A 20380-nucleotide genomic window follows, 5' to 3' on the forward strand; every position below is an offset into this window, starting at 1 on the left:
ATAGTTTAACAATATTGATTGTTTAAATAAAATGATTTTATTATAAATTTTGATTATAAACATTTTTAGAAATATTTTACTCATAAATTTATAAACAATATTTATAATTGTTCGATTTACAAGTTAACTAATATATATCTTATAAACTTAATTTTTATAAATATAACCATTCTAATTAAAAATTTTTATTTAACTTTATATTGAAAATATTACATTATTAATAAATATTAATTACAAATTAATTCTTAAAATATTTTAGAAATTGTTTTATAAAATCTTAATATTTTTACTTTCTTTAATTTTATTAAAGATTATACTTAGTTTTATAATATAGAATCTTATGATTTAATTAGAAACACTTATTTTCTATAAAAAATTAACAAATCTTCGGATTGATGTCTATATATACTTGATGATAAAAAATAAATTAAATAATGTTTTTATATTAGAAACTTGTTTATTTCTACTGAATATACTGTTAAATTATTGAAATTTTGTTAAGATGACAAAAGATCTTTTAATGGATGAAGCAATTTGTCAATTTTGTTCAGTAACGTTTGCAAGTTTAAAGGATGCAAAGTATTACTTGGATTTATCATGTATGGATCTGGAACAGGCTATTGAGTTATATTATGAGTCAAGAAATGTAAAAGAAGGCATAGAAATGCCATCAGGAGAGAATATTTCTGATGATAGCTTTGTACAAGCTATTGAAAAAAATACAGAAAAAGATGTATTTAAGGGTCCAGATGTATCTAAGAATGATAATGTAAATGATTTAGTGGTGGAAAAATGGAACAATACATCAAAATCGAATACCTCTGAAACTATACCTAAATATACACAATCTTATTTAAATAGTAAGATTTTATTTGTTATGGTACATTATTAAGCTTTTTTGTTTTTAAAGGGATAAGAAAGAGTGTTTTTAATCAGTCTTTTTCAAGAGTATGGGAAGATGATGAATTTTCTGGTAAGTATTGTGTATTTTTTTGTATATTTTTGATTTAAAAAATAAGCTGCATCTAAAGAACGTTCAAAAAAAAGTAGAGCTTCATATCTTTTTAGACCCCCATTTGATATTATAAAAAATATTGATTTTGAAAGTGCTAAAGAACTGGCTAAAAATAAAATGTTATGGGTGATGGTAAATTTGCAAGATAACACTGATTTTTTATGTCAAAAATTAAATAGGGATCTGTGGAAAGATCAGAGAGTGAAAGATGTTATTCTTAAAAATTTTATTTTTTTACAAGTATTATTGTTTTTTTTGTTTAAACTTTATTTAAAGTATTGTTTTAGTATATTTCAACTTCATCAGATGGTATATTATATCAGCAATTTTATCCTATAAAAGAATATCCTCATATTTCTATTATTGATCCTAGGACAGGTGAAAGGGTAAAAGTATGGGATAGTTCTCTAATAGAACCAAATAACTTTCTTATGGATTGTAAGTTTTTGGATATTTTTTAAGTGTTTTAACTCTTAATGATATATAGTACATGATTTTCTTGAAACATATTCTTTGGATCCAGATTTTAAGAATCCTATTACTCAAAAGTTATCTGCAAAAAAAGTATAAAATTATTCTTAGTTAAATTATTTCATAACTATAAATTAGGTAGAAGATATGTCAGAATCTGAACAGATTAATGCTGCATTGATTGCATCATTAAACGAGAGAAATAAAATTAGTAATCATAAAAGAGTCTCTAGTAAGGATGAAGTAATTGTGATTTTTGATGATTCGGATGTTAATCATAATGGTTATCTTTTTTATTTTATTATTCTGAGTTTAACTTTAAAAGATATACAAAAATCTCCATCTTTATTCGAAAAAATTCCAGCAGTAACACCATCTGAACCAAATGCTATGTCTAAGGATATTACTAATATTCAATTTCGGTTTTCAGATGGATCAAAAAAAGTCAGGTTGTTCAATTTATCAGATAAAGTCTCTCGGCTATTTGAATATATAAAGTCAGAATTAGCTACAAATTCTAAGGAATTTGAGCTTGTATTTAACAGAATAAAGCTTATTAATGAGCTTGATCAAACACTTGAAGCGTTAAAGCTCAAAAATGCCAATATTACCGTTGAATATATATAGATTATGTAGTTCAGTATTATATAATCTTTGTTGTGCATGGATATACTATTATAAAACCTCAATTGGTTATTAAAGATTCGTAATAGGCTTAATAGCGAATTTATAAATAATGATAAATATAAATAGAATAGTATACAGAATTTTGTATAATACTTTGAATATTATGAATCTTTTTAACGCCATTATATTTTAAAAAAGTCTTTAAGACAATAATTTTTAATTTTATGTAAATCCAGGTTTTGTATTTAAAATCTCAAGCATTTTATTTTAAAAGCTAAACTACTCATATATATTACATAGAAATCATAAATTGACCTGCATTGAAAAAACACAAGTTAAAACTAATGAAATTTCGTTTATTTTTTCCATCTTTTAGCTATTTAAATTATCTACTCAAACGTTTTATATAAAACAACTAATTGTATAACATTATACACTTTTATTAATTCCAATGCAAACTTCCTAGTATAAGATTAAAACAAATATAAGCGTATTATTTTCTTTATGTCAAAAATTTGGGTTTTAAAATCGTTGATATCTATCGTGTCATAGTTTCTATTTAGATATTAAGATCTCTGGTAATCTAAGATTAGAATACGTATACAAAGATCGAACTATTAGAATATATCTTACAACCGCATTAAATAATTTAAAACTCATGTCATACACTTATTAAATAGGTCAATCGTTTATTGACATCACTTCAATCCTTAGTAAAAAAAACGCCTTAAAAGATCAATATCTCCAATAGCAGTTAGAATATCCATTTCTGGTACAGCTAGGCCTATTTTCTTGCTCATTATATCATTGGTTTTTAATGAATTTGTTGTATTAATGATATTAACAGCTGAAGACGTCTCAAGAGTACTAATTATGTCTGCAAACTCTAATGAATTTAAAGGATGTAGAAGTTTATCTCGACGACATAAATATGTATAAGTATCAAATAACTATTTTAAATATCAGCACATTAACTATAAAACGAACAATGTATACTTTTCCAATGAGTATACCGTTCAAATTTTCTTTTTTACAGACAGATAATGCACACAAAACAGCCTTTTGTTGAAGTGTAAAATCTTTAAATTGTTGAATTATAGAATTTCTAAATACCATATTGGAAACTCGAATTATGTGTTCTATCGTTGCTCTTGGTACATCTTGTAAATTATTTTCATTAAAAGTCGGATACTTATTTGTATTAGGAGGCGATAACAGTTTGTTTGGAGATATTTCTGATAACGGTTTCTTTTTATTAATGCATGATTCCATTTCTAAAAACTCGATTGTTTTTTTAACTAGATCAAACGCCTTTCGAAGATCTCCTGTAGAAGATGCAACTTTTCTTGAACATAGTTCAATTGCTGATGGATGAAGAAAGGGTATAAAGCCTTTTGGAATGTTTCCAGATAGTGAACATAAACGACTTTCAATTATATCAGAAATCTCTCGTGAAGTATAAGGTTTAAATGCAATGATTTGAGGCATAGCTAATTCTCAATCAATCAAAACGAATCAATATATGTTTATGTGTAAGTACCATTTTTTGTTCTAAGTTTTGGAAGAAAACGTTCTGCCAGATCTAATGTATTTGCTGCTCCAATTATAATTAATCGAGAACCTTTTATGCTAGACCATTCAAACAATTGATAGAGAATTTCTTGTTCTTTCGTAATTAAAGAATCAATTTCATCCAAAAATACAAGGCTACATATTAGAGTATGCTTTTTTTCCTTTTTAAGAAAACTTACTACATCGTATTACTCTTAAAAAATATTTTTTTTAACTGTTCAAATGCTTTTTTTTCTACAATTCCTGCTTTTCCCGATAATTTTCCATATAATTCAGAATAAATACTCTTTGGATCCTGAGCCATACAATTAATACTTGTAGAGATAATATTTCCCTCCATAGATTGCTGTTTTATCACATCAGTAATAACAGCTGTTTTCCCTGTACCAGGTGGACCACTAATATAAAGACCTCCCCCCTGTTTCTCTGCTACATGACATCTAATATACTCCTTAATACGTTCCCTTTCTACAGATCGTCCTATAAGTTGGCCTGGTAAAGCTCCTCTAGAAAAAAGCGCTTTTCCTTTAGAATAAACTGTTGGTGTCGTTGGCGTATACATTTTCTTTGATATAGGTGTTCTATTAACCGATCTTAAACAATGTGGTGTTAAAGAACATTTAATTTTTTGCATTTGAATAAGTCCTTTATCTTAATCAACCAATTATCATACAAATTATAGATATTACCCTCTTGTTTAGCCGTTTTATCTTGACATCTAGGCGTATGAGGCAATGGCATAACCAATTCATCTTCTGTATCTGATTCCTCTTCTTCGATCTCCCTTTTTTTAATATTTTTTACCCTTTTCTTTGGTGTAAGTGATAATACTTTTCTATTTAGTCCTTGATCCATCCATTGCTTCACTAAATACATACCTCTTTCTATAGAATTTACATGTAAACGCTTCCTTCGAGCTGATCCTCTATATTCTTCCATTTTTATGTTTATTTATAGCCTAAAACTCCTTATCAAATATTAGAAAAATTGCCCCGCCATCGCGTATATGAAGCACGATAATTCGCGATGTGCACGTGATTATATAAAATGTCCTATATAATTCGTATCTATTTTCCTAAAAAAGAGAAAGATAGATATCAATCCTATGAGAATGTATCCTAAGATTTCATCTAGTTTCGAGTTCTTCGCATTTTTATGTATATCTTATATGTCCATATGAATGATTATATAGACATAGGATAAATGTTCTAAATATGAATAACAGCCTTTAAAATGAAATATTTAGCTCATTTGAATATATATCAGGATACATATATGATTTAACAAGTGTTTTCTGTATATTTCGTATATATTTATACAGGTTTGGACTTGGAATTTAATGCCATTTCATGAAGCTTTTTTTCAAGCTGAAAAAGACATTCTATCTCTCTGTAAATAAATAATATTCTCTTTTTCTTAAAAAATAGGCAGAAAACCTTTTTTCTCCCTCTTTTTTTCTTCTGAATATAAATGCCACCATAAATAATGAAGACTAAGATATGTAATTGATGCCAAAAGAAAAACCTTTCCAAATGGTCGAGCATACATCCTCCAAAATAACGTCTAAGCCCTTTATTAGCTCTTAAAATACTCATTTCTAGTTTTTACAATGCATACATGTGATGTTTTTCTTTCATAACTATGTTCTTGTACTGGAACTGTTTCTGTTCCTCGTGAAGACATGTTCCTATTGAATTCCTTAGAAAATATGCCTCTTCTAGCAGTAATTTTTGGTAGTTTTTTATTTATATATGCTGAAAAATAATCCATTTTCAGAGTATCGATTTTATCACATATTAATCTATAAAAATGGTAATATATTAGCAGTATTTATTAAGATCACAGTGATTAACAAGCATAGGTACAAACACTGAAACAACGTCAAGGTAATGAGATTTATGCAATTAGAGAGGCAGCAAAGCGGGGGAAATCCAAGACAGAAAAGCCTCTATTTAAGAAGTTCAAGCCAAATATATCTATTTATTGGGTCTGTAAGTGCATAAATGGGAGCTAAATAAGATGTGCATGTTGATTATAGTTGATAGATTTGCTGATTTTTCTCGTAATTGGGGGTGCGATTTTAGAAACATTGTATATGCTATTTTAAATATTGATTATGTATATATAACCAATGATGTGAAGAAAATGTTTTGTATTTTATATTTTAAGAAAAACATTATATATACTAAAAATGAAGAAGAAAATATATTTTATTTTTTAACTAAACTGAATAATCTATTTTTGTGCGGTATTTAGAGATTTGTATATGTAGATGTAGATGTATATAATAAAAACAATAGAATCTTGTTTTAAAATAGATCAAAGTACAAGATTTCTTATGTTTTAACACTTTATAATTTTTTAGTTATGTTTATAATAATGTATTTTCTTTTATCAATTTAAAACAATTGTAAAATATTTTATGTCTAGTCTAGATTACTTTGATTTTAATTATTCTATTAAATAGTATTTAGTATTATTTTTGAATTTTGAAGAAAAAGACTAATGTTTGAATCTTTGGTTAATATCGATTATCAAGGATACATTACAATTTTTAAATACAAGATGAAATCTTAAAATTTTAACAAAATTGAATAATACAGTCTAAGACGTTTGAATATATTATATGTCAAAAATATACAAAGTATGTAGTTTTGAAAAAATACTTTTTTATATACTATATATTATTTTCTAGTGTATATTTGAGTTCAAAAATTTAATAATTATTGATTTTTATGAAATCAAGGGAACATTCCTATTTAAAACGTTTTCTAATATAATTCTTTAGAATTAACGATATATTGATTTCAAAGTTGTATATATTTTACTGTAATGTTATTTAGTTCATTTTTTTCCTATTGAAATCATCTGATATAGTCTTTTGAATGTTGTTATATTGTATTTATTATACGTGAATATATCTTATTTTTATATTTCATAAATTTGTATATTTTTTGATAAATTGTCGGTATTTATATACTGAAAAATAGAAATTATTTGAAAAAAAAAGATGATGTTAGGATTTAAATAATGTGATTTTTCCAATTTCGTTTTTTTTTTTCTGATTTAGATCTTTAAGTTTTAATATAAATTTAATAGATAAGAACATTTCTTAATGAAGAGATTTTGAGTTAAATGATTTGTTTTAATTGAAAACGTTCTTTAAAAAATAGAGTAATTCTTCGTAATTATCGCCCTTTTTTTTTAAAATTAATAATTAACGAGATATATTTATTATTTTCCTTTTTGAAAATATATTTGCCTTTTTATTAGGTTGAATATTTTTGCATAAATTTGTGAACAATTTATTAGTAAAAACCAAAAAACATTAGAACATAAATTTGTACTATTCGATGTTACATGTATCCTTAAATTGTATTTTTTAGTATTTTATATGGATAATTCAGAGTCATTTGAAAAAAGTTTGTATTTTCTTGGATATTAGTATTTTTTCATAAATTCTTGTAAAGGTTCCGCGTTCTTAGACAAATAAGACCTATTTAAATAAAAAAAATGACTTACCCTTATGAAATTTTTTAATTGAAAATCTAACGTTTCAAGATCTTCTTTGTGAGTCTTGTTTTGGGATATTAACTCTGATTTCTGTTTAAGAAGATCCCGTCTAACTTTTTCAAGATTTTCTCTCTCCTTTTTTTCATAGGAAAGACGAGCAAGCATTAAAGCATGTTGATCCGTAGTGTTAAAGTTAGGATGAAGTGCAAGAAACTCTTCTTCCGAAATCATAGAAAGTGAATTATACATTGTACTAAATATTTCTTAAAAAATCTTAAACTCTTTTTAAAGAAAACCTACGGAAATGTTTCACATGCTTTAATTGTTGCTAAAATATGTTGTTGTTCATAATAAAGATTTTGAAGTTGCACATGTTTCTGATCCAATGATTGACGGGCACGCTGGGTTTCTTGTTTTGATGCACGTGCTTCAAGATATGCTACTCTATTTGCTGCACGAAGCCGTGTTATTAACGTCATTAACTGTGTTTTTGCTTTAGAATCAACTGGATAATAATCTAAGAGCTGATGACACTGTTTCCGTGCCTTTTTTGAGAGATCTAAACATGTATCAAATACTTTTTCCTGATTATTTTCTATTGATATGTATTGGTTGCTTGGTTCTAATGTTTCTAGGTTTTCCATTATTTATATTTCTTTAACTTGTTTAAATATAATAATAATAATAATTCTTCAAAATATAATATAATAACTATCTTTAAACCCTTTAAAGATATCTCTTGGATATTTTTTATGTTTTATATGTTTTCTAAGCTAAATATTAGTTAATTTTTAGAGTCGATAGTTTGACTAAAATATTTAAAAGAAATGATTTATTGAGATTTTAAGAAATAAGTTTTGGAAAATATAAATTTTGAATATATTTGTTTATATTTATTTATATTTATTTATATTTATTAATTATGTATTTGTGATTTTTGTTTTTTAATTTTACAAAAAAAAAGAGAGTATTTGATAAAGAATATAAATTTACTTTTAAATAGTGTAGATATATGTATTGGATATTGGATATATGTTATTTTTAATAATTGTTTTGAATAGTGGTTTTTTTTGTATTCTTTTTTAATAGTAATTGGAATATAAGATGTTTAGAATATAGTGTTTTTTTATAAATTGATATGTTTTAATTTTTTGAAATTTAATTTAGGAAATGATTTATAATTAAGAACATAATATATTAATGAATATATTATTGATATTTTTTAAAGTTTTAAAATATATATATATAAATACTGTTTATATCTTTTTTATTTAGCTTGGTTATATATTGTGTTGTAATTTTAACGTTTTTTTTGGATAAATTATGAATTTTGTTTTTATAATTTAAAGCTTTTTAAATAATCAACAGATGTTTTAGTATTTCTAATTTGTTTATTAAAAAATTATAGTATATTTTTAATATATATTTGCGTTTAAAATGAAAAGTATGTTTAAATATATTATTGACTATTATATTTTTATGGTATTTTGCCAAAAAAAATACATAATTTCTTTCGATATTGTACTGATTGAAAGACTTTGCGTTTTGTGGTTTATGGATAATTAGTTTTTTATTTAAGTTTGTTATTTTGCTTTTTGTCATATAATTATGAAAATATCATGTATAATAAAAACTTTATTTTTAAGATTTTTAAATAATTCTTTTGAGAAATATACTTTTTATGTCATGTATTAAGAAATTATTTCAAATTTATAAAAATTTTTATTGGAACATTATTTTAAAAATCACAAGTTTATATTTTAAGACTTAACTATAATATTTATGAACATAGTTTTTAAAATATTGGCAACAATATGAAAACTAGATTAAATAAAATGGTTTTACGTATTAAAACTATATATAATATATATATACATGATTTATGATTGTCGACTAGATGAAATAAATAGCTAATGATATTTCTTTTATGAAATAACAACACTTATTAATCCTTATTGTTTTTTCCATCACGTATCCAAAAAAATCATGTATTTTCCCTTCTAAAACTTAAATAATAGGAAGATTAGGCGGTAAACTAATAAATGATCAGATAGGTCCTTTTTTCTCAAAAAAAAAACAAAAAACCTCTGTTTCAGCTTTTCTGCCTTCTCAGGATCATTCACCACAAGCGTATAAAGATATCTGCTACATCGAATCTTAAATTTAACCTTCTTTTTATCCTTAACAATACGAGTTGCTTAAAGTTTAAAATTAGCAAAATTCCTCCTGAAAAAAAAATAAAACATACATCTCGCATCTTTTCTCCTAGATACCTCAAGAAATAACTTGATATCTTGGATTTGCTTAGGCTAAAAGAGTAAATTAAAGGCTTTTCTTATTTTTTTCTTACCATTTTTTAAAGATCGATAACCCAGTAACAACTGTTTTTAACCTGATATTAACCCTAGCAATAAATATATTGACTTTAAAGGATTAAATGTAGATATTACTGAGCTTAATTTTGTAGTCTTGTCTTTAAATGGTTTATTTTTGTTTTTTTTTGTTAGAAATAAGGTTAATAAAGATAATAGAAGATGGAAGAATTGGAATTGGATATTTCTAAGTTGAAACGGAGTTTAATGTGTGAAATATGTGTAGAACTCTTTGGATCACCGTTTATGCTTTCATGTGGACATGTTTTTTGTTATGGTGTACGTTTTTTTGGGGTTATAAGGGGGATATTAGTGACATATATAGTGTATTCTTGATTGGTTGTTTCATAAGCGTACATGTCCTACTTGTAGACATCCTCTTTCTCAACGTCCTTCATTTGCATACCTTGTATGATATTTTATGTATTTTTTTTTCTAAAGGTTATTGAAGGTTCAAGAAATGGTAGATGTATTTGTTCATCGAATAGAGGCATTAGATCCTGAAGGAGAAGGGAAACATGTAAGGAAGCATCAAGAGGATCATAGAAAACGAATGGAAGAGAATAGGGATAATCTTTTTTTTGATCTTTTTTTAGAAACGAAATTTACAAATGTTTTGTGTGATCGTGAAGATGGAGTTATGAGATGCATGAGATGCTATTGGGAGGTGATTTTATTAAGTGTATATGGGTGTTTTATTTATTATGTAGATAGAGGGTTCTGTGTGTGTACATTGTGGGTTTCAATTTTCTGATGAAGAAGTTGGTTCTTTAGATGATGTTTCTTATTCAGATGTACAAGTGGCTTCTCAATTACATGGTATGTGGAATTATTTTGTTTTTTTTTTTTTGGATAATGGTTTGATTCTAATGTTCTTCTTAGATCAAGATTCTTTATACCAAGATAGTATTTGCTCTGAACCTGATGATTATGATTATGAAGATTCTTTTATTGATGACAGGCCAATTGATGAGATTGAAAATGATGTATCTATTGAAGAAATTAGTGATTCTAAGGATTTATTGGAACAATCTTTTTCTAGTCTTGATTCTGATACAACAGAGAATAAGAGGTTTGATGAAATAGGTCATGATTCTTTAATTGAAAAACGTCAACGACGGCCAAAAAAGTCTAAAAAATATGAGAAAAATGTATATTTAGATACGCAGAGGTCTAGAAGTCAACTAATTTCACTCGATTCTGATGATAATTTAAATATTGATGAAAACAGCTCTGATTCATCAAATTCTTGCTCAGATTCAGTTTCCTTTTCAAAAAAACGTAACGGCAAATTACGTTATATAGATCTTTCTTCTAATTCTAATTATGATAATGTTAATGGATATTTAAGCGATCATTTCTCAAATTCATCTTTACAGACACTTCAATTCCCAAAAAAAAAACGTAACAAAATAAGGAATCGCTGCAAAATAATTAATATTCCATCAAGTGTTAACAATTCTGATCATAATGAGTAATCCTAATAATATCAAATCTTAATTATTTTATTTAAAAAAAATGTATCGGTTTTTTACAGATATACTTTTCATTCACTAATTGGATCTTTGTTTTATATTTCATTTTTACTCTTAAAGCACTATGATATTTTGACTTTGATACTAAACGTAATAACGATTTTGCTAACTTTTAAAAATTAAATTTTTAATAAAAATTATAAATATTTCTTAGAATTTATAGAAGAAATGTTGGGTCATAGTCCTTTATATTTTAAAGATGATAAGGAGTCTTCTTACTTTTTGAACGAGCAAAATAGCTTTAACCGTACTTTAAAACCGATATTAACAGGATCAAGTGTTTTAGGCCTTAAATTTAAGGATGGGGTTATGTTAGCAGCAGATAATCTTGGTATGAGGATTCTCTGTGTCTTTTTATGTGGGTTAAGTGTTTTTTTCTAGCGAGTTATGGTTCTTTAGCGAAATATAATGATGTTGAAAGGATATTTTCTTTTGAGAAAACTATTATTGGAGTTTCTGGTGAAATCTCTGATTTTCAATATATAAAACGTCTTATTCATTCTTTTGTGTTTGTACTTTTTTATGGAGATTATTATTTAATTGAAAACATAGAATTAAAGAGAAAAATTATGAAGATGGCCATTTTCCTTCTTCATCGCATATTTATGAATATCTTACTCATGTTCTTTATAAAAGAAGAACTAAACTTGATCCTCTCTTGAATAGTTGTATTGTTGCTGGTCTGGATCCTGAAAATGTTTCTATTTGTGTACCTAGATCTTTTTGTGGTCAATCTGAATTTTTTTTGGGATATGTGGATTTTCTTGGCGTAACATATTCTGCACCATGTATTGCTACTGGATATGGTGCGTATATTGCTATTCCATTACTTCGGGAGGCTACAGATGATGAACGGTATACTCAACTTTCTCGAGAAGATGCTCGCAAAGTTATTGATAACTGTATGAGGGTTCTTTATTGCAGAGATTCGCGTTCAGTAAATAAGGTAGTTAAATATATATATATATATATATTATTTCTTAGAAGTATTAGTTTTCTGTTGCAACAGTTACTAGAGATTCTATTGTATTTGATACAAATCAATCTGTTGATACTTATTGGAATTTTGCTGAGAAGATTCAAGGCTATGGCGCTTAAAAAATAGTAATATTCTGCATTGTATATACATGTTTAATGGAATATTTCTATTTGTTATTTAATAGCATTTTTAACGTATGAATTATTGAAGATTATTATGTAGTATCTGTCTTAGCAGTAATTGTTTAGATAAAAGGATGGAAATGAAATGTAAACATATAAATATATAATTAATATTTAAATAATTTTTTTAAATATAAATATTTGATTGAAATATAAATATGGATTAATTAAGGTATGTTATTATTCCATGAAAATAGATGAATACCCTTTATAGTTCACCATTTTTCCATTTTTTTCTTTTTACACCAAGTTCTACTGCTACAAATCCCCAATCTTCGCCTAGAATTTTAAGAAAAAAAAAAAATAAAAAAAAATACACTTACCATGATTCTTCCGAAGCTCTCCTGATACTCCTGCACGTTCAAGCGCTTGTTCCTTATTGAGAACCGTTAAAACTCCAAAAACGATAGGAATCCCAGTATCAAGTTGAACTTTCATAAGTCCATGGGAAACACTATCAGAAATATACTCAAAATGCATTGTTTCTCCTTTAATTAAAACACCTATTGCTATCACTGCATCAAATTCTCCCTTTATTTGTGTTAATGTTTCTACGTTTTTTTGCTCGAATGAAGTGCTAGGTGTTTTTTGTTTATCAATTTCTGACGACTTAAGACATTGATCTGCTTGTAATTTTGACGCTTCAATGATCCTTATTAATTTATTTGGTATATTTTTTATTGAACTAGTGAAAATACTTATAAATAGAAAATGGTAATTCCCAACTGCCTAATCAAAAATATAAACCCGCTTAAAATAAAAATATGCATCTAACCCTGCACTGATTCAATAAATATGTTCTCTGGCATTACTCCGTGCTTAATTAAAGCCTTTTTTGCCCCTTCTACTAAAGGGTTGACTGCAAATATATTCCAGCGGGCATGAACAATAGCAATTCTTAGAGAAGAGCCCTAAAATCCATTAAAAATAAATGTATTTTAAATATTTATAAATATTTATACATCAAGTTCATCTTTAAATGGTCCTGGCTCTTTTACGGCCATTTCGTATTTTTGCAACTAAAAGGTATTATATAAATAAAAAAAGAATATATATTACTAGATAATATATATAATATTATATAAATCGTTTAATTGAGATAAATAATATATATATATTATTTTATTTTGAAAGTTTTAGCCATTTAGGTTTTTTTTTAGAATTGAGTGTGCGCAAAGATGGAGAATTAGATGATATAGCTGATAAGTTAAGATCTTGTTTTTTTTCCTCTTTTTTTTCTTCTTTCTCTTCTTCGTCTTCTTCGTCTTTTAAGGACGTAATAATTGTAGAAATATCCTTTTGCATGTTTAAATATGTGTCTTTAAGAGTACTATGTTCTAGAATTTATAAGATAAAATGACAAATAAAAAACAGTGGAAAAGGATACCTTTGACGTATGATTGTGCATTATCTGCCCATTTGAAAATAACAATAGTTTTGGATGAAAAATTAGGATTAGATGCTAGTGTTCCTTTAACGTTTAATAGATGTTTAGGAGGAGGTGTAGTATCTATATTTTTGTTAATGATTATATAATATTGAGGAAAATTACATAAATAAAACGGTTCATCTGAATATTGTATAACATATCTTATAAAATCATACAACGCTTGAACTTAAAAATGTTTAGTGTTCCTATTTAGAACAAAAAAAAATATACTTCTCTCATTTCCTTCAAACGAGCCTATAATTTGCATTCCATCAGGTAGTTTGAATTTTATATTATACTAAATATTTTAATAATAATGATAATATTCTATGATATGATTTACTTTTTTCTTAAGGTTGTTTTCTTGTTCTAATTCCTGATGAATATTAGAGTTCCTGTTATTTCCGACTCTCTTCGCTTTCGAAGAGAGAATATTTTGATAAAATATAGCCATTTCAAGTGTCATTTCATGGTCTTCTTCATTTGTATTAACTAAACAAATTAGAATAAGTTAATTATTTAAAAACAAACCTTTAGAAGCATAAAGATTTGAAGATGTAGGTTTCGATAAAACTAATATTTCACGTTTAGATATTAATTCATCAATGCTTATTTCTTCAGATGTTTCATGTTTTGGTATTTGAGATAACGGTTTCTCTGATATTTGAGACTTCGTCTGCTCCGTATCTTCTTTATTTTCTGAAATATTTTCAATATCCATTTTTATGTTTTTCTCTAACAATTTAATATCTTTTTGTGGAAGCAATGCCATCATTTCATTGAAACATTTTTGTATTTTTTCAAATTTAACATAAAGAACAACACTCCCATTAACAATACCTTGTGATGCCAATGTTATCTTTTCAAGTACTTCTGGTCCACTAAACTGCGCTTTTTAATTATTTTTCTATCATACACTATAGCAGACCTCTTTGCTTATAATACGAACAATTGGCATTTCATAATACTGGTTTACCTGATCCTTAATTTTCACTGCAACCGATCTCCTTGTTATATTAATTGGTGGCTCTGTTGTTTGTTCAAAATGACAAAGAATTTCCCAAAGTGTAGTATCTGCTGGAAATGACTTTATTAATCGTTTTTCTCGATCAACTATTTGAAGCGCCACTTTGATATCCTCTAAACCCTTACTTAACATACTGCTTATATCAAAAATATTATTTTACGTTCTAAATATTTTTGTTTAACCAGCGTTAATTTTGCTCCTGCTGGAAATCCTGCTAATCTGACTGGTAAAGAAAGATCAAGTATATTAGATCTGTATCTTTTGAAAATTTTAACTTAGATACTTGTTAAAATATTGCCTACTTAAGCGAATATTCTTCTGGATTTAATATTCCTGCCCTCTTACATCCTTCAAGAAGAAGATCATTAATTATTTGTGATGGTAAAGTTTTAATATTATATCTCTTTTCATTTAACAAAACTGTAATATTTCCTGACATTTCTTAAGTTTTTTTATTAAAAATTCTATAAAGTTAAGTTAATTTGTTAATTTAGTTTAAATAGGAATTTTATAGGTTGTTAAAAATTAACGACAAGATTTCAAGGTTTTAAGAAAAAAAGTTAAAAGATTTTATAAAAAAGGTTAAAAATCTTAAGATTTTTTATTTTTAAGTGTTTAAAAGTTTTATTTTTATTAAAATGGTAAGTTTTTTTTTAAGAAAAAGATAGATTTTAAGGGAAATATATAGAATATTTTTGAATATAATGGAGGAGTTTGTGTGGCTATGATGGGGAAAAAATGTGTTGCAATTGCATCGGATTTACGTCTTGGACAAGGGGGAGTTATGATTTCTAATAATTTCAGCAAAATTGTGCCAGTAACAGAAAAATTATATATGGGTTTATCAGGACTTGCAACAGATATTACTATGTTGTAGGTTTTTTTTTTAGATGGATATTGAAATAATAGTGGTTCAGGTCGAAATTGATTCGTTATAAGACCAACATGTATAAATTGCGTGAAGAACGAGTGATTGAGCCGAAAACATTGTCTAATTTGTTGTCGACAACATTATATCAAAAAAGGTATGATATCGTTTTGAATATTTTTTAATTAACATGGTAGATTTGCAAGTTATTTTGTGATGCCTATTATTGCTGGTATTGATAGTATAACTGGTGAACCATTTATATGTGGACTTGATAATATTGGGTGTATTGATACTTCAAAAGATTTTGTGGTATCAGGTACAGCTTCTGAACAACTATATGGTATATGTGAATGTCTTTGGACTCCTGATCTAGTAAGAATATATATATATATATAATGAAGATTATAATATGTTAAAAGGAACCGGATGATTTATTTGAAACAATTTCTCAAGCATTATTAAATGCTCAAGACAGAGATGCTTTATCAGGTTTTGATCCTCCAGATATGTTTTATTTTATATTAAATCTGTTTTAGGAATGGGTGCTGTTGTTTATGTTATAAGTCAAGATAAGGTAACAAAAAGTTATTTGAAAGGTAGACAAGATTAGTTTTTTATATGTATGTTCAATGTTTTTAAATATATATAATTGTTTTATTCATATATGAAAAATATTATATTGTTATGTCGATGATATATTTTTATTAAAACCTTATTTTGAAATTAATGATATTTTTGACTTTTTTTATTGCTTGAAAAATCTTTAATATATGTTCTTTCAACAAACTTAAGAATCTCATCAATAAATCTAAAATATTAGCCTTAAATTAAAAATTTAATTTATACTACATTATTGGTAAACTAATAAAAATTACCATTTTCCATTCTGCCCAATTTAAAGGTATAGTTGAGAATATTTTTTGTAGATAAGGTACATAGAGAATTGCGAAATGCAAAAATAAAGATAAGACTATAGCATACATAAGTTTTATATTAGCCCATGGATGAAGTGTTAATAAACTTTCTGTCTGTGATAGGGCATTTGTTGCATTCATCATTTCGATAACAACGAGTCTATTAATAATTTAATATATCTCTTTTTAAATTCATAAATGTTTTACATTGATAAAGATATTGTAGATGCTTTTGACGATGTATAACTATTAAACCAGTAGCAAGGATTAATATCAGAACAACGATGAAAATGAGACTTTATTGGTTAAAAATAGATATTAGGGGTATGTATTTTTTTACCAATTCTTTAAAAGTAATTCTAGGGCCTTTAAAATAATATACGAACCACCAAATATAACCGAATATTGTGCTAGCTCCAATATATCCGCCGGCTATACAATATCTAATGAAAAGCCATAGGTCTACTATAGGTTCATTTTTATCTTTAGGTGGTCTTTTCATTAAATTGTATCCTATAGGGTTAAATGATAATGCAGTAGCAGGCAAGCCATCTAATTTTTATTATAAAGTTTTAAACTTTCGTGTTTTGATAATACCTGTTATTAAATTTACCCAGAGTAATTGAACAGGCATAAGCACTTCCGGAATGCCTAATAAAACTGTCAAAAAAATAGATATTACTTCCCCAATATTTGAAGAAATAAGATATCGAATAAACTGTTGTGTGTTACTGTAGATTGATCTTCCTTCTTCAATAGCATGCTCAATAGTTGAGAAGTTATCATCGATAAGAATCATATCAGCAGTAAGCTTAGCAACGTCTGTTCCAGAACCCATAGCAATACCAATATCTGCTTTTTTTAATGCTGGTGCATCATTTACTCCATCACCAGTCATAGCTACAACTTCGCCTGTTTGCTGAAGCAACTTTACTAATCGTACTTTATGAATTGGTTCGGTTCGTGAAAAAAGATTGGCACGTTTAACTGCTTCTAATTGTTGAGCAGGCGATAAACTATCAAATTCTTGGCCAGTATAACTTTTTCCTTCTAAATTTTCATTTTTTTTAAAAATGCCGATTTGTCTACAAATAGTTTCCGCAGTTTTTTTATTGTCGCCAGTTATACAAATGATTCGTATACCAGCACTTCGACATTTTTCAATTGAATTTGCCACTTCTGGTCTTGGAGGATCTAACATTGCTACCAACCCAACAAATGTCATGTTTTGCTATGTTTGTTAGATAAATACTAAAAGGTGAATAATTACTTCATAATCTTGATAATTATTACTTAGTTTTGTATGAAAAGGATGTACTTTAAAATCTGTTGAGTCTACTTGAGCAAACGCCATAATTCTTAATCCTTTTAGACCATATTCTGCTATTTTCTTGTTGATTTTAGATAAAATATTTGGTGTTAGTATTATTTTTTGTCCTGATTTTCCGATTATAGTATAATTGCAACGCTCCAAAATTGCTTCAGGAGCACCTTTGACAAGTAGACGAGGTGATTCTATACTTCCTACAACAACAGACATGCTTTTACGGTCTCTTGAAAATTCAAAAGTTTTAAGACGTGGTGATGAAGTATTGTAATAAATATTACATGAGTTAGCACTATCGTTATAAGATAGATTATGTTTAGATTTGACCTCGTCAACATCAGTTCCCAATTTTTCAACTAGACTTTTTAAAGCTGCCTCTGTAGGTTCTCCAATTCTAGTATAAGTATTTAAGTTTGAATCAAATACTATTTTTGCATCATTACAGATAGAGCATATCTCAGCAAGATACTTAATACTTTTATAAGTAAAAGCTGGAGATTTCATGATAGTTCCATCGTTTAAATAAATATTTCCAAATGGATTGAAGTTGGTTCCTTCAACATTAAATTCCAAAAGTGATTCATCCTGCTCTAAAATAATAATTTTAGAGACACACATGTTATTTGTAGTCAATGTTCCTGTTTTGTCTGAACAAATAACACTTGCGCTACCTAATGTTTCAACACTTGAAAGGTTACGAACAATTGCATTTTTTTCTGCTATTTTTCGAGTTCCTAAAGCAAGACATATAGTAATTACAACAGACAGACCTTCTGGAATTGCTGCTACTGCTAGCGCTACTGATATTTTAAAATAATGAAGGGCTCCTTTCAAAAATCCATGATGTAAAGGATCACTGAAATTTTTAATATTAATAATCCAAATTAAAACACAAATTAAAGAAATAATCTATAACTTAAGTATTGAAGGGAAAAGAAAGTATCAATACCTTTGCAAGAATATCTCCGAAATTATTTAATTTATATTTTAATGGTGTTATTTCTGATATTTGTGATGATATATTTTCACAAATATCACCAATTGCTGTAGATTTTCCCGTTAAAACAACAATGGCACGCGCATGACCCGTAGTTACTGTTGTTCCCTTTAAAGAATTAAGATCAATGAACTTCAAAAATAGTTATTACTCCAAAAAGCATATTAGTTTGATCCTGCTTAGTAGGGCTATGAATATGAATTTTATCTGTGCATTTCTCTACACTCTCAGATTCGCCAGTAAGAATAGACTGTTCAACTCGAAAATAATTGCTTTTAATTTTGAGTAAACGACAATCTGCAGGAATTCTATCGCCAATAGAAACATCTATAATATCCCCAGGAACAAGATCTTTTGCATGAATACGAGATAATTTTCCATTTCTAGTAACTTTTGCTTCATTTGGTGAATATTCTTGTAATGCCTTAAATAATATAGTTAAATTATAATATATAAACTTAGTAGGATTGATATACAGCAATTGCTTTTTTTGCATTCGTTTCTTGAGATATACCAATGATTGCATTTACAACTAAGATAGCAAGAATGACAAATGGATCTATAAAATTTGTATTGTCTTTATCATCCCCGAAAAATGCTAAAATAAATGATATTATTGCAGATATAAGCAAAACAATTACAAGTTTATCTTTGAATTGCTCCATAATTAAAACCCACAATTTCTTGCCTTTCTCTTTTTCTAGCTCTAAGAAGCATATCAGCCATGTTCTTCCTTTTAAAACGTTTATTTTTACCATTTTTTCCGTATTTTTGGCGTGCAAGAAAAACTTCCTTTGATGATAGTCCTTGAGATTCATTCACCCCAAAATGCATTAAGACATCCTCTGCTTCAAAGTTATATGCATATTCCATGTTTTTCTCCCTATTTTATTAATTGATTCTATTTTCCCTGATTTATTTTTTTTCTCGAGAATTTATGCTAATTTATAATATGGCTTCAAATTTAGCTGACTATTTTTTTTACTTGACATAAATATAAATTGAATATACAAAGATATTATTTTGATATTTAAAAAGAATTATTAATTTATATGTTTTTTAGCTGATCAAAAATGCTAATGAGAAAAATATGTCTAAGATAATTGGTTTATTAAGATTTTTATATAGAAATTTAAACTTAAAGATATACTAAATATCTATGAATTTATCTATAAAAATGTTTTAATATATTTATTTTTTTATAAAGATTTTAATATTTGATTTATGTATTGGTTAAACGAGAAATATAAAAGTATTAAATAAATGTATATAATAAGTTATTAGGTTTTATACAATATTTTATTGCTTTATCTAATAAACATATATCTATGTGTATGAATTACCTAATTTTAATATATGTTTAGATGTTTAGTTTTTTAACCAGTTTTATTAAACTAGTTTTATATAAATAAATAATTAAGATTGAAATAAAGTTTTTAAATCGCTTTTGTATGTTATAGCTTTATTTGCAAATATTACAGATTATAAGTTTTTATAAAAATCTTATCAAAATTATCGAGTTATTAATATACAACAAAATTATGCATAT

General features: G+C 26.5%; 11 protein-coding genes across 11 annotated transcripts; 4 read left to right on the forward strand and 7 right to left on the reverse strand.

Annotated features, from left to right (window-relative positions):
- Positions 1-502: 502 nt before the first annotated feature.
- On the forward strand, positions 503-2113 carry T552_00604 (hypothetical protein; the record flags this gene model as incomplete). Its single annotated transcript, XM_018369215.1, has 6 exons — positions 503-860; positions 911-973; positions 1020-1255; positions 1303-1453; positions 1503-1579; positions 1625-2113. 6 exons carry the CDS (start codon positions 503-505, stop codon positions 2111-2113), a joined length of 1374 nt encoding a protein of 457 aa, XP_018226917.1.
- Positions 2114-2777: 664 nt separating this feature from the next.
- T552_00605 (hypothetical protein) lies at positions 2778-4670 on the reverse strand. Its single transcript, XM_018369216.1, has 6 exons — positions 4564-4670; positions 4375-4515; positions 3865-4330; positions 3654-3820; positions 3110-3603; positions 2778-3063 (listed from the first exon to the last, which is right to left on the reverse strand). The coding sequence occupies exons 1-6, from the start codon at positions 4622-4624 to the stop codon at positions 2824-2826; spliced, it is 1569 nt and encodes a 522-aa protein (XP_018226918.1). The 5' UTR covers positions 4625-4670; the 3' UTR covers positions 2778-2823.
- A 282-nt stretch (positions 4671-4952) lies between these two features.
- Positions 4953-5498, reverse strand: T552_00606 (hypothetical protein). Its single transcript, XM_018369217.1, has 3 exons — positions 5294-5498; positions 5122-5248; positions 4953-5066 (listed from the first exon to the last, which is right to left on the reverse strand). The coding sequence occupies exons 1-3, from the start codon at positions 5453-5455 to the stop codon at positions 4999-5001; spliced, it is 357 nt and encodes a 118-aa protein (XP_018226919.1). The 5' UTR covers positions 5456-5498; the 3' UTR covers positions 4953-4998.
- A 1628-nt stretch (positions 5499-7126) lies between these two features.
- On the reverse strand, positions 7127-7842 carry T552_00607 (hypothetical protein; the record flags this gene model as incomplete). The annotated part of the gene is made up of 2 exons (XM_018369218.1): positions 7127-7451; positions 7499-7842. The coding sequence occupies 2 exons, from the start codon at positions 7840-7842 to the stop codon at positions 7127-7129; spliced, it is 669 nt and encodes a 222-aa protein (XP_018226920.1).
- A 1363-nt stretch (positions 7843-9205) lies between these two features.
- T552_00608 (60S ribosomal protein L38) lies at positions 9206-9455 on the reverse strand (the record flags this gene model as incomplete). The annotated part of the gene is made up of 3 exons (XM_018369219.1): positions 9206-9233; positions 9284-9395; positions 9443-9455. The coding sequence occupies 3 exons, from the start codon at positions 9453-9455 to the stop codon at positions 9206-9208; spliced, it is 153 nt and encodes a 50-aa protein (XP_018226921.1).
- A 182-nt stretch (positions 9456-9637) lies between these two features.
- T552_00609 (hypothetical protein) lies at positions 9638-11092 on the forward strand. Its single transcript, XM_018369220.1, has 6 exons — positions 9638-9680; positions 9730-9849; positions 9896-9979; positions 10022-10237; positions 10281-10389; positions 10453-11092. Exons 1-6 carry the CDS (start codon positions 9678-9680, stop codon positions 11046-11048), a joined length of 1128 nt encoding a protein of 375 aa, XP_018226922.1. The 5' UTR covers positions 9638-9677; the 3' UTR covers positions 11049-11092.
- A 136-nt stretch (positions 11093-11228) lies between these two features.
- T552_00610 (hypothetical protein) lies at positions 11229-12248 on the forward strand. The gene is made up of 4 exons (XM_018369221.1): positions 11229-11436; positions 11487-11613; positions 11658-12051; positions 12099-12248. Exons 1-4 carry the CDS (start codon positions 11274-11276, stop codon positions 12201-12203), a joined length of 789 nt encoding a protein of 262 aa, XP_018226923.1. The 5' UTR covers positions 11229-11273; the 3' UTR covers positions 12204-12248.
- A 180-nt stretch (positions 12249-12428) lies between these two features.
- Positions 12429-13355, reverse strand: T552_00611 (6,7-dimethyl-8-ribityllumazine synthase). The gene is made up of 6 exons (XM_018369222.1): positions 13326-13355; positions 13229-13285; positions 13042-13177; positions 12965-12995; positions 12590-12918; positions 12429-12545 (listed from the first exon to the last, which is right to left on the reverse strand). Exons 2-6 carry the CDS (start codon positions 13268-13270, stop codon positions 12475-12477), a joined length of 609 nt encoding a protein of 202 aa, XP_018226924.1. The 5' UTR covers positions 13271-13285; positions 13326-13355; the 3' UTR covers positions 12429-12474.
- T552_00612 (hypothetical protein) lies at positions 13345-15207 on the reverse strand. The gene is made up of 9 exons (XM_018369223.1): positions 15025-15207; positions 14883-14980; positions 14624-14835; positions 14227-14581; positions 14039-14187; positions 13927-13993; positions 13819-13881; positions 13654-13776; positions 13345-13603 (listed from the first exon to the last, which is right to left on the reverse strand). Exons 1-9 carry the CDS (start codon positions 15159-15161, stop codon positions 13389-13391), a joined length of 1419 nt encoding a protein of 472 aa, XP_018226925.1. The 5' UTR covers positions 15162-15207; the 3' UTR covers positions 13345-13388.
- Positions 15208-15316: 109 nt separating this feature from the next.
- On the forward strand, positions 15317-16249 carry T552_00613 (hypothetical protein). Its single transcript, XM_018369224.1, has 6 exons — positions 15317-15363; positions 15411-15595; positions 15640-15747; positions 15788-15965; positions 16013-16082; positions 16130-16249. Exons 1-6 carry the CDS (start codon positions 15361-15363, stop codon positions 16201-16203), a joined length of 618 nt encoding a protein of 205 aa, XP_018226926.1. The 5' UTR covers positions 15317-15360; the 3' UTR covers positions 16204-16249.
- A 29-nt stretch (positions 16250-16278) lies between these two features.
- T552_00614 (calcium-translocating P-type ATPase, SERCA-type) lies at positions 16279-19748 on the reverse strand. The gene is made up of 10 exons (XM_018369225.1): positions 19587-19748; positions 19308-19537; positions 18983-19255; positions 18784-18939; positions 17778-18743; positions 17105-17738; positions 16848-17059; positions 16715-16803; positions 16443-16667; positions 16279-16401 (listed from the first exon to the last, which is right to left on the reverse strand). The coding sequence occupies exons 1-10, from the start codon at positions 19702-19704 to the stop codon at positions 16317-16319; spliced, it is 2988 nt and encodes a 995-aa protein (XP_018226927.1). The 5' UTR covers positions 19705-19748; the 3' UTR covers positions 16279-16316.
- Positions 19749-20380: the final 632 nt, after the last annotated feature.

Source organism: Pneumocystis carinii (assembly GCF_001477545.1).
Source record: "Pneumocystis carinii B80 chromosome Unknown supercont1.3, whole genome shotgun sequence".
NCBI lineage: Eukaryota > Fungi > Ascomycota > Pneumocystomycetes > Pneumocystales > Pneumocystaceae > Pneumocystis > Pneumocystis carinii.

What these genes read in the sequence shown, in the direction of transcription:
- T552_00610 (XM_018369221.1), top strand. Translation starts at nt 11,274, where the DNA reads ATGTTGGGTCATAGTCCTTTATATTTTAAAGATGATAAGGAGTCTTCT. An exon ending in GTTAGCAGCAGATAATCTTG is followed by an intron (nt 11,437 to 11,486) that starts GTATGAGGATTC and finishes GTTTTTTTCTAG; the next exon opens with CGAGTTATGGTTCTTTAGCG. An exon ending in ATTCGCGTTCAGTAAATAAG is followed by an intron (nt 12,052 to 12,098) that starts GTAGTTAAATAT and finishes TAGAAGTATTAG; the next exon opens with TTTTCTGTTGCAACAGTTAC.
- T552_00613 (XM_018369224.1), top strand. An exon ending in GTCTTTGGACTCCTGATCTA is followed by an intron (nt 15,966 to 16,012) that starts GTAAGAATATAT and finishes ATATGTTAAAAG; the next exon opens with GAACCGGATGATTTATTTGA. An exon ending in AGACAGAGATGCTTTATCAG is followed by an intron (nt 16,083 to 16,129) that starts GTTTTGATCCTC and finishes AATCTGTTTTAG; the next exon opens with GAATGGGTGCTGTTGTTTAT.
- T552_00606 (XM_018369217.1), bottom strand. Translation starts at nt 5,455, where the DNA reads ATGGATTATTTTTCAGCATATATAAATAAAAAACTACCAAAAATTACT. An exon ending in AAACATCACATGTATGCATT is followed by an intron (nt 5,249 to 5,293) that starts GTAAAAACTAGA and finishes TAAAGGGCTTAG; the next exon opens with ACGTTATTTTGGAGGATGTA. An exon ending in AAAAAAGAGGGAGAAAAAAG is followed by an intron (nt 5,067 to 5,121) that starts GTTTTCTGCCTA and finishes ACAGAGAGATAG; the next exon opens with AATGTCTTTTTCAGCTTGAA.
- T552_00614 (XM_018369225.1), bottom strand. Translation starts at nt 19,704, where the DNA reads ATGGAATATGCATATAACTTTGAAGCAGAGGATGTCTTAATGCATTTT. An exon ending in GAATTACTTTTAAAGAATTG is followed by an intron (nt 16,804 to 16,847) that starts GTAAAAAAATAC and finishes TAACCAATAAAG; the next exon opens with TCTCATTTTCATCGTTGTTC. An exon ending in TCTACAATATCTTTATCAAT is followed by an intron (nt 16,668 to 16,714) that starts GTAAAACATTTA and finishes AATTATTAATAG; the next exon opens with ACTCGTTGTTATCGAAATGA.
- T552_00611 (XM_018369222.1), bottom strand. Translation starts at nt 13,270, where the DNA reads ATGGCCGTAAAAGAGCCAGGACCATTTAAAGATGAACTTGAT. An exon ending in ATTTATTGAATCAGTGCAGG is followed by an intron (nt 12,996 to 13,041) that starts GTTAGATGCATA and finishes ATTTTTGATTAG; the next exon opens with GCAGTTGGGAATTACCATTT. An exon ending in AGAGCTTCGGAAGAATCATG is followed by an intron (nt 12,546 to 12,589) that starts GTAAGTGTATTT and finishes TTAAAATTCTAG; the next exon opens with GCGAAGATTGGGGATTTGTA.
- T552_00609 (XM_018369220.1), top strand. An exon ending in GTCCTTCATTTGCATACCTT is followed by an intron (nt 9,980 to 10,021) that starts GTATGATATTTT and finishes AGGTTATTGAAG; the next exon opens with GTTCAAGAAATGGTAGATGT. An exon ending in AGTGGCTTCTCAATTACATG is followed by an intron (nt 10,390 to 10,452) that starts GTATGTGGAATT and finishes TGTTCTTCTTAG; the next exon opens with ATCAAGATTCTTTATACCAA.
- T552_00605 (XM_018369216.1), bottom strand. Translation starts at nt 4,624, where the DNA reads ATGGAAGAATATAGAGGATCAGCTCGAAGGAAGCGTTTACATGTAAAT. An exon ending in AAAACTTAGAACAAAAAATG is followed by an intron (nt 3,604 to 3,653) that starts GTACTTACACAT and finishes ATTGAGAATTAG; the next exon opens with CTATGCCTCAAATCATTGCA. An exon ending in ACGGTATACTCATTGGAAAA is followed by an intron (nt 3,064 to 3,109) that starts GTATACATTGTT and finishes TATTTAAAATAG; the next exon opens with TTATTTGATACTTATACATA.
- T552_00612 (XM_018369223.1), bottom strand. Translation starts at nt 15,161, where the DNA reads ATGTCAGGAAATATTACAGTTTTGTTAAATGAAAAGAGATATAATATT. An exon ending in TTCGTATTATAAGCAAAGAG is followed by an intron (nt 14,582 to 14,623) that starts GTCTGCTATAGT and finishes TAAAAAGCGCAG; the next exon opens with TTTAGTGGACCAGAAGTACT. An exon ending in TGCACAATCATACGTCAAAG is followed by an intron (nt 13,604 to 13,653) that starts GTATCCTTTTCC and finishes TATAAATTCTAG; the next exon opens with AACATAGTACTCTTAAAGAC.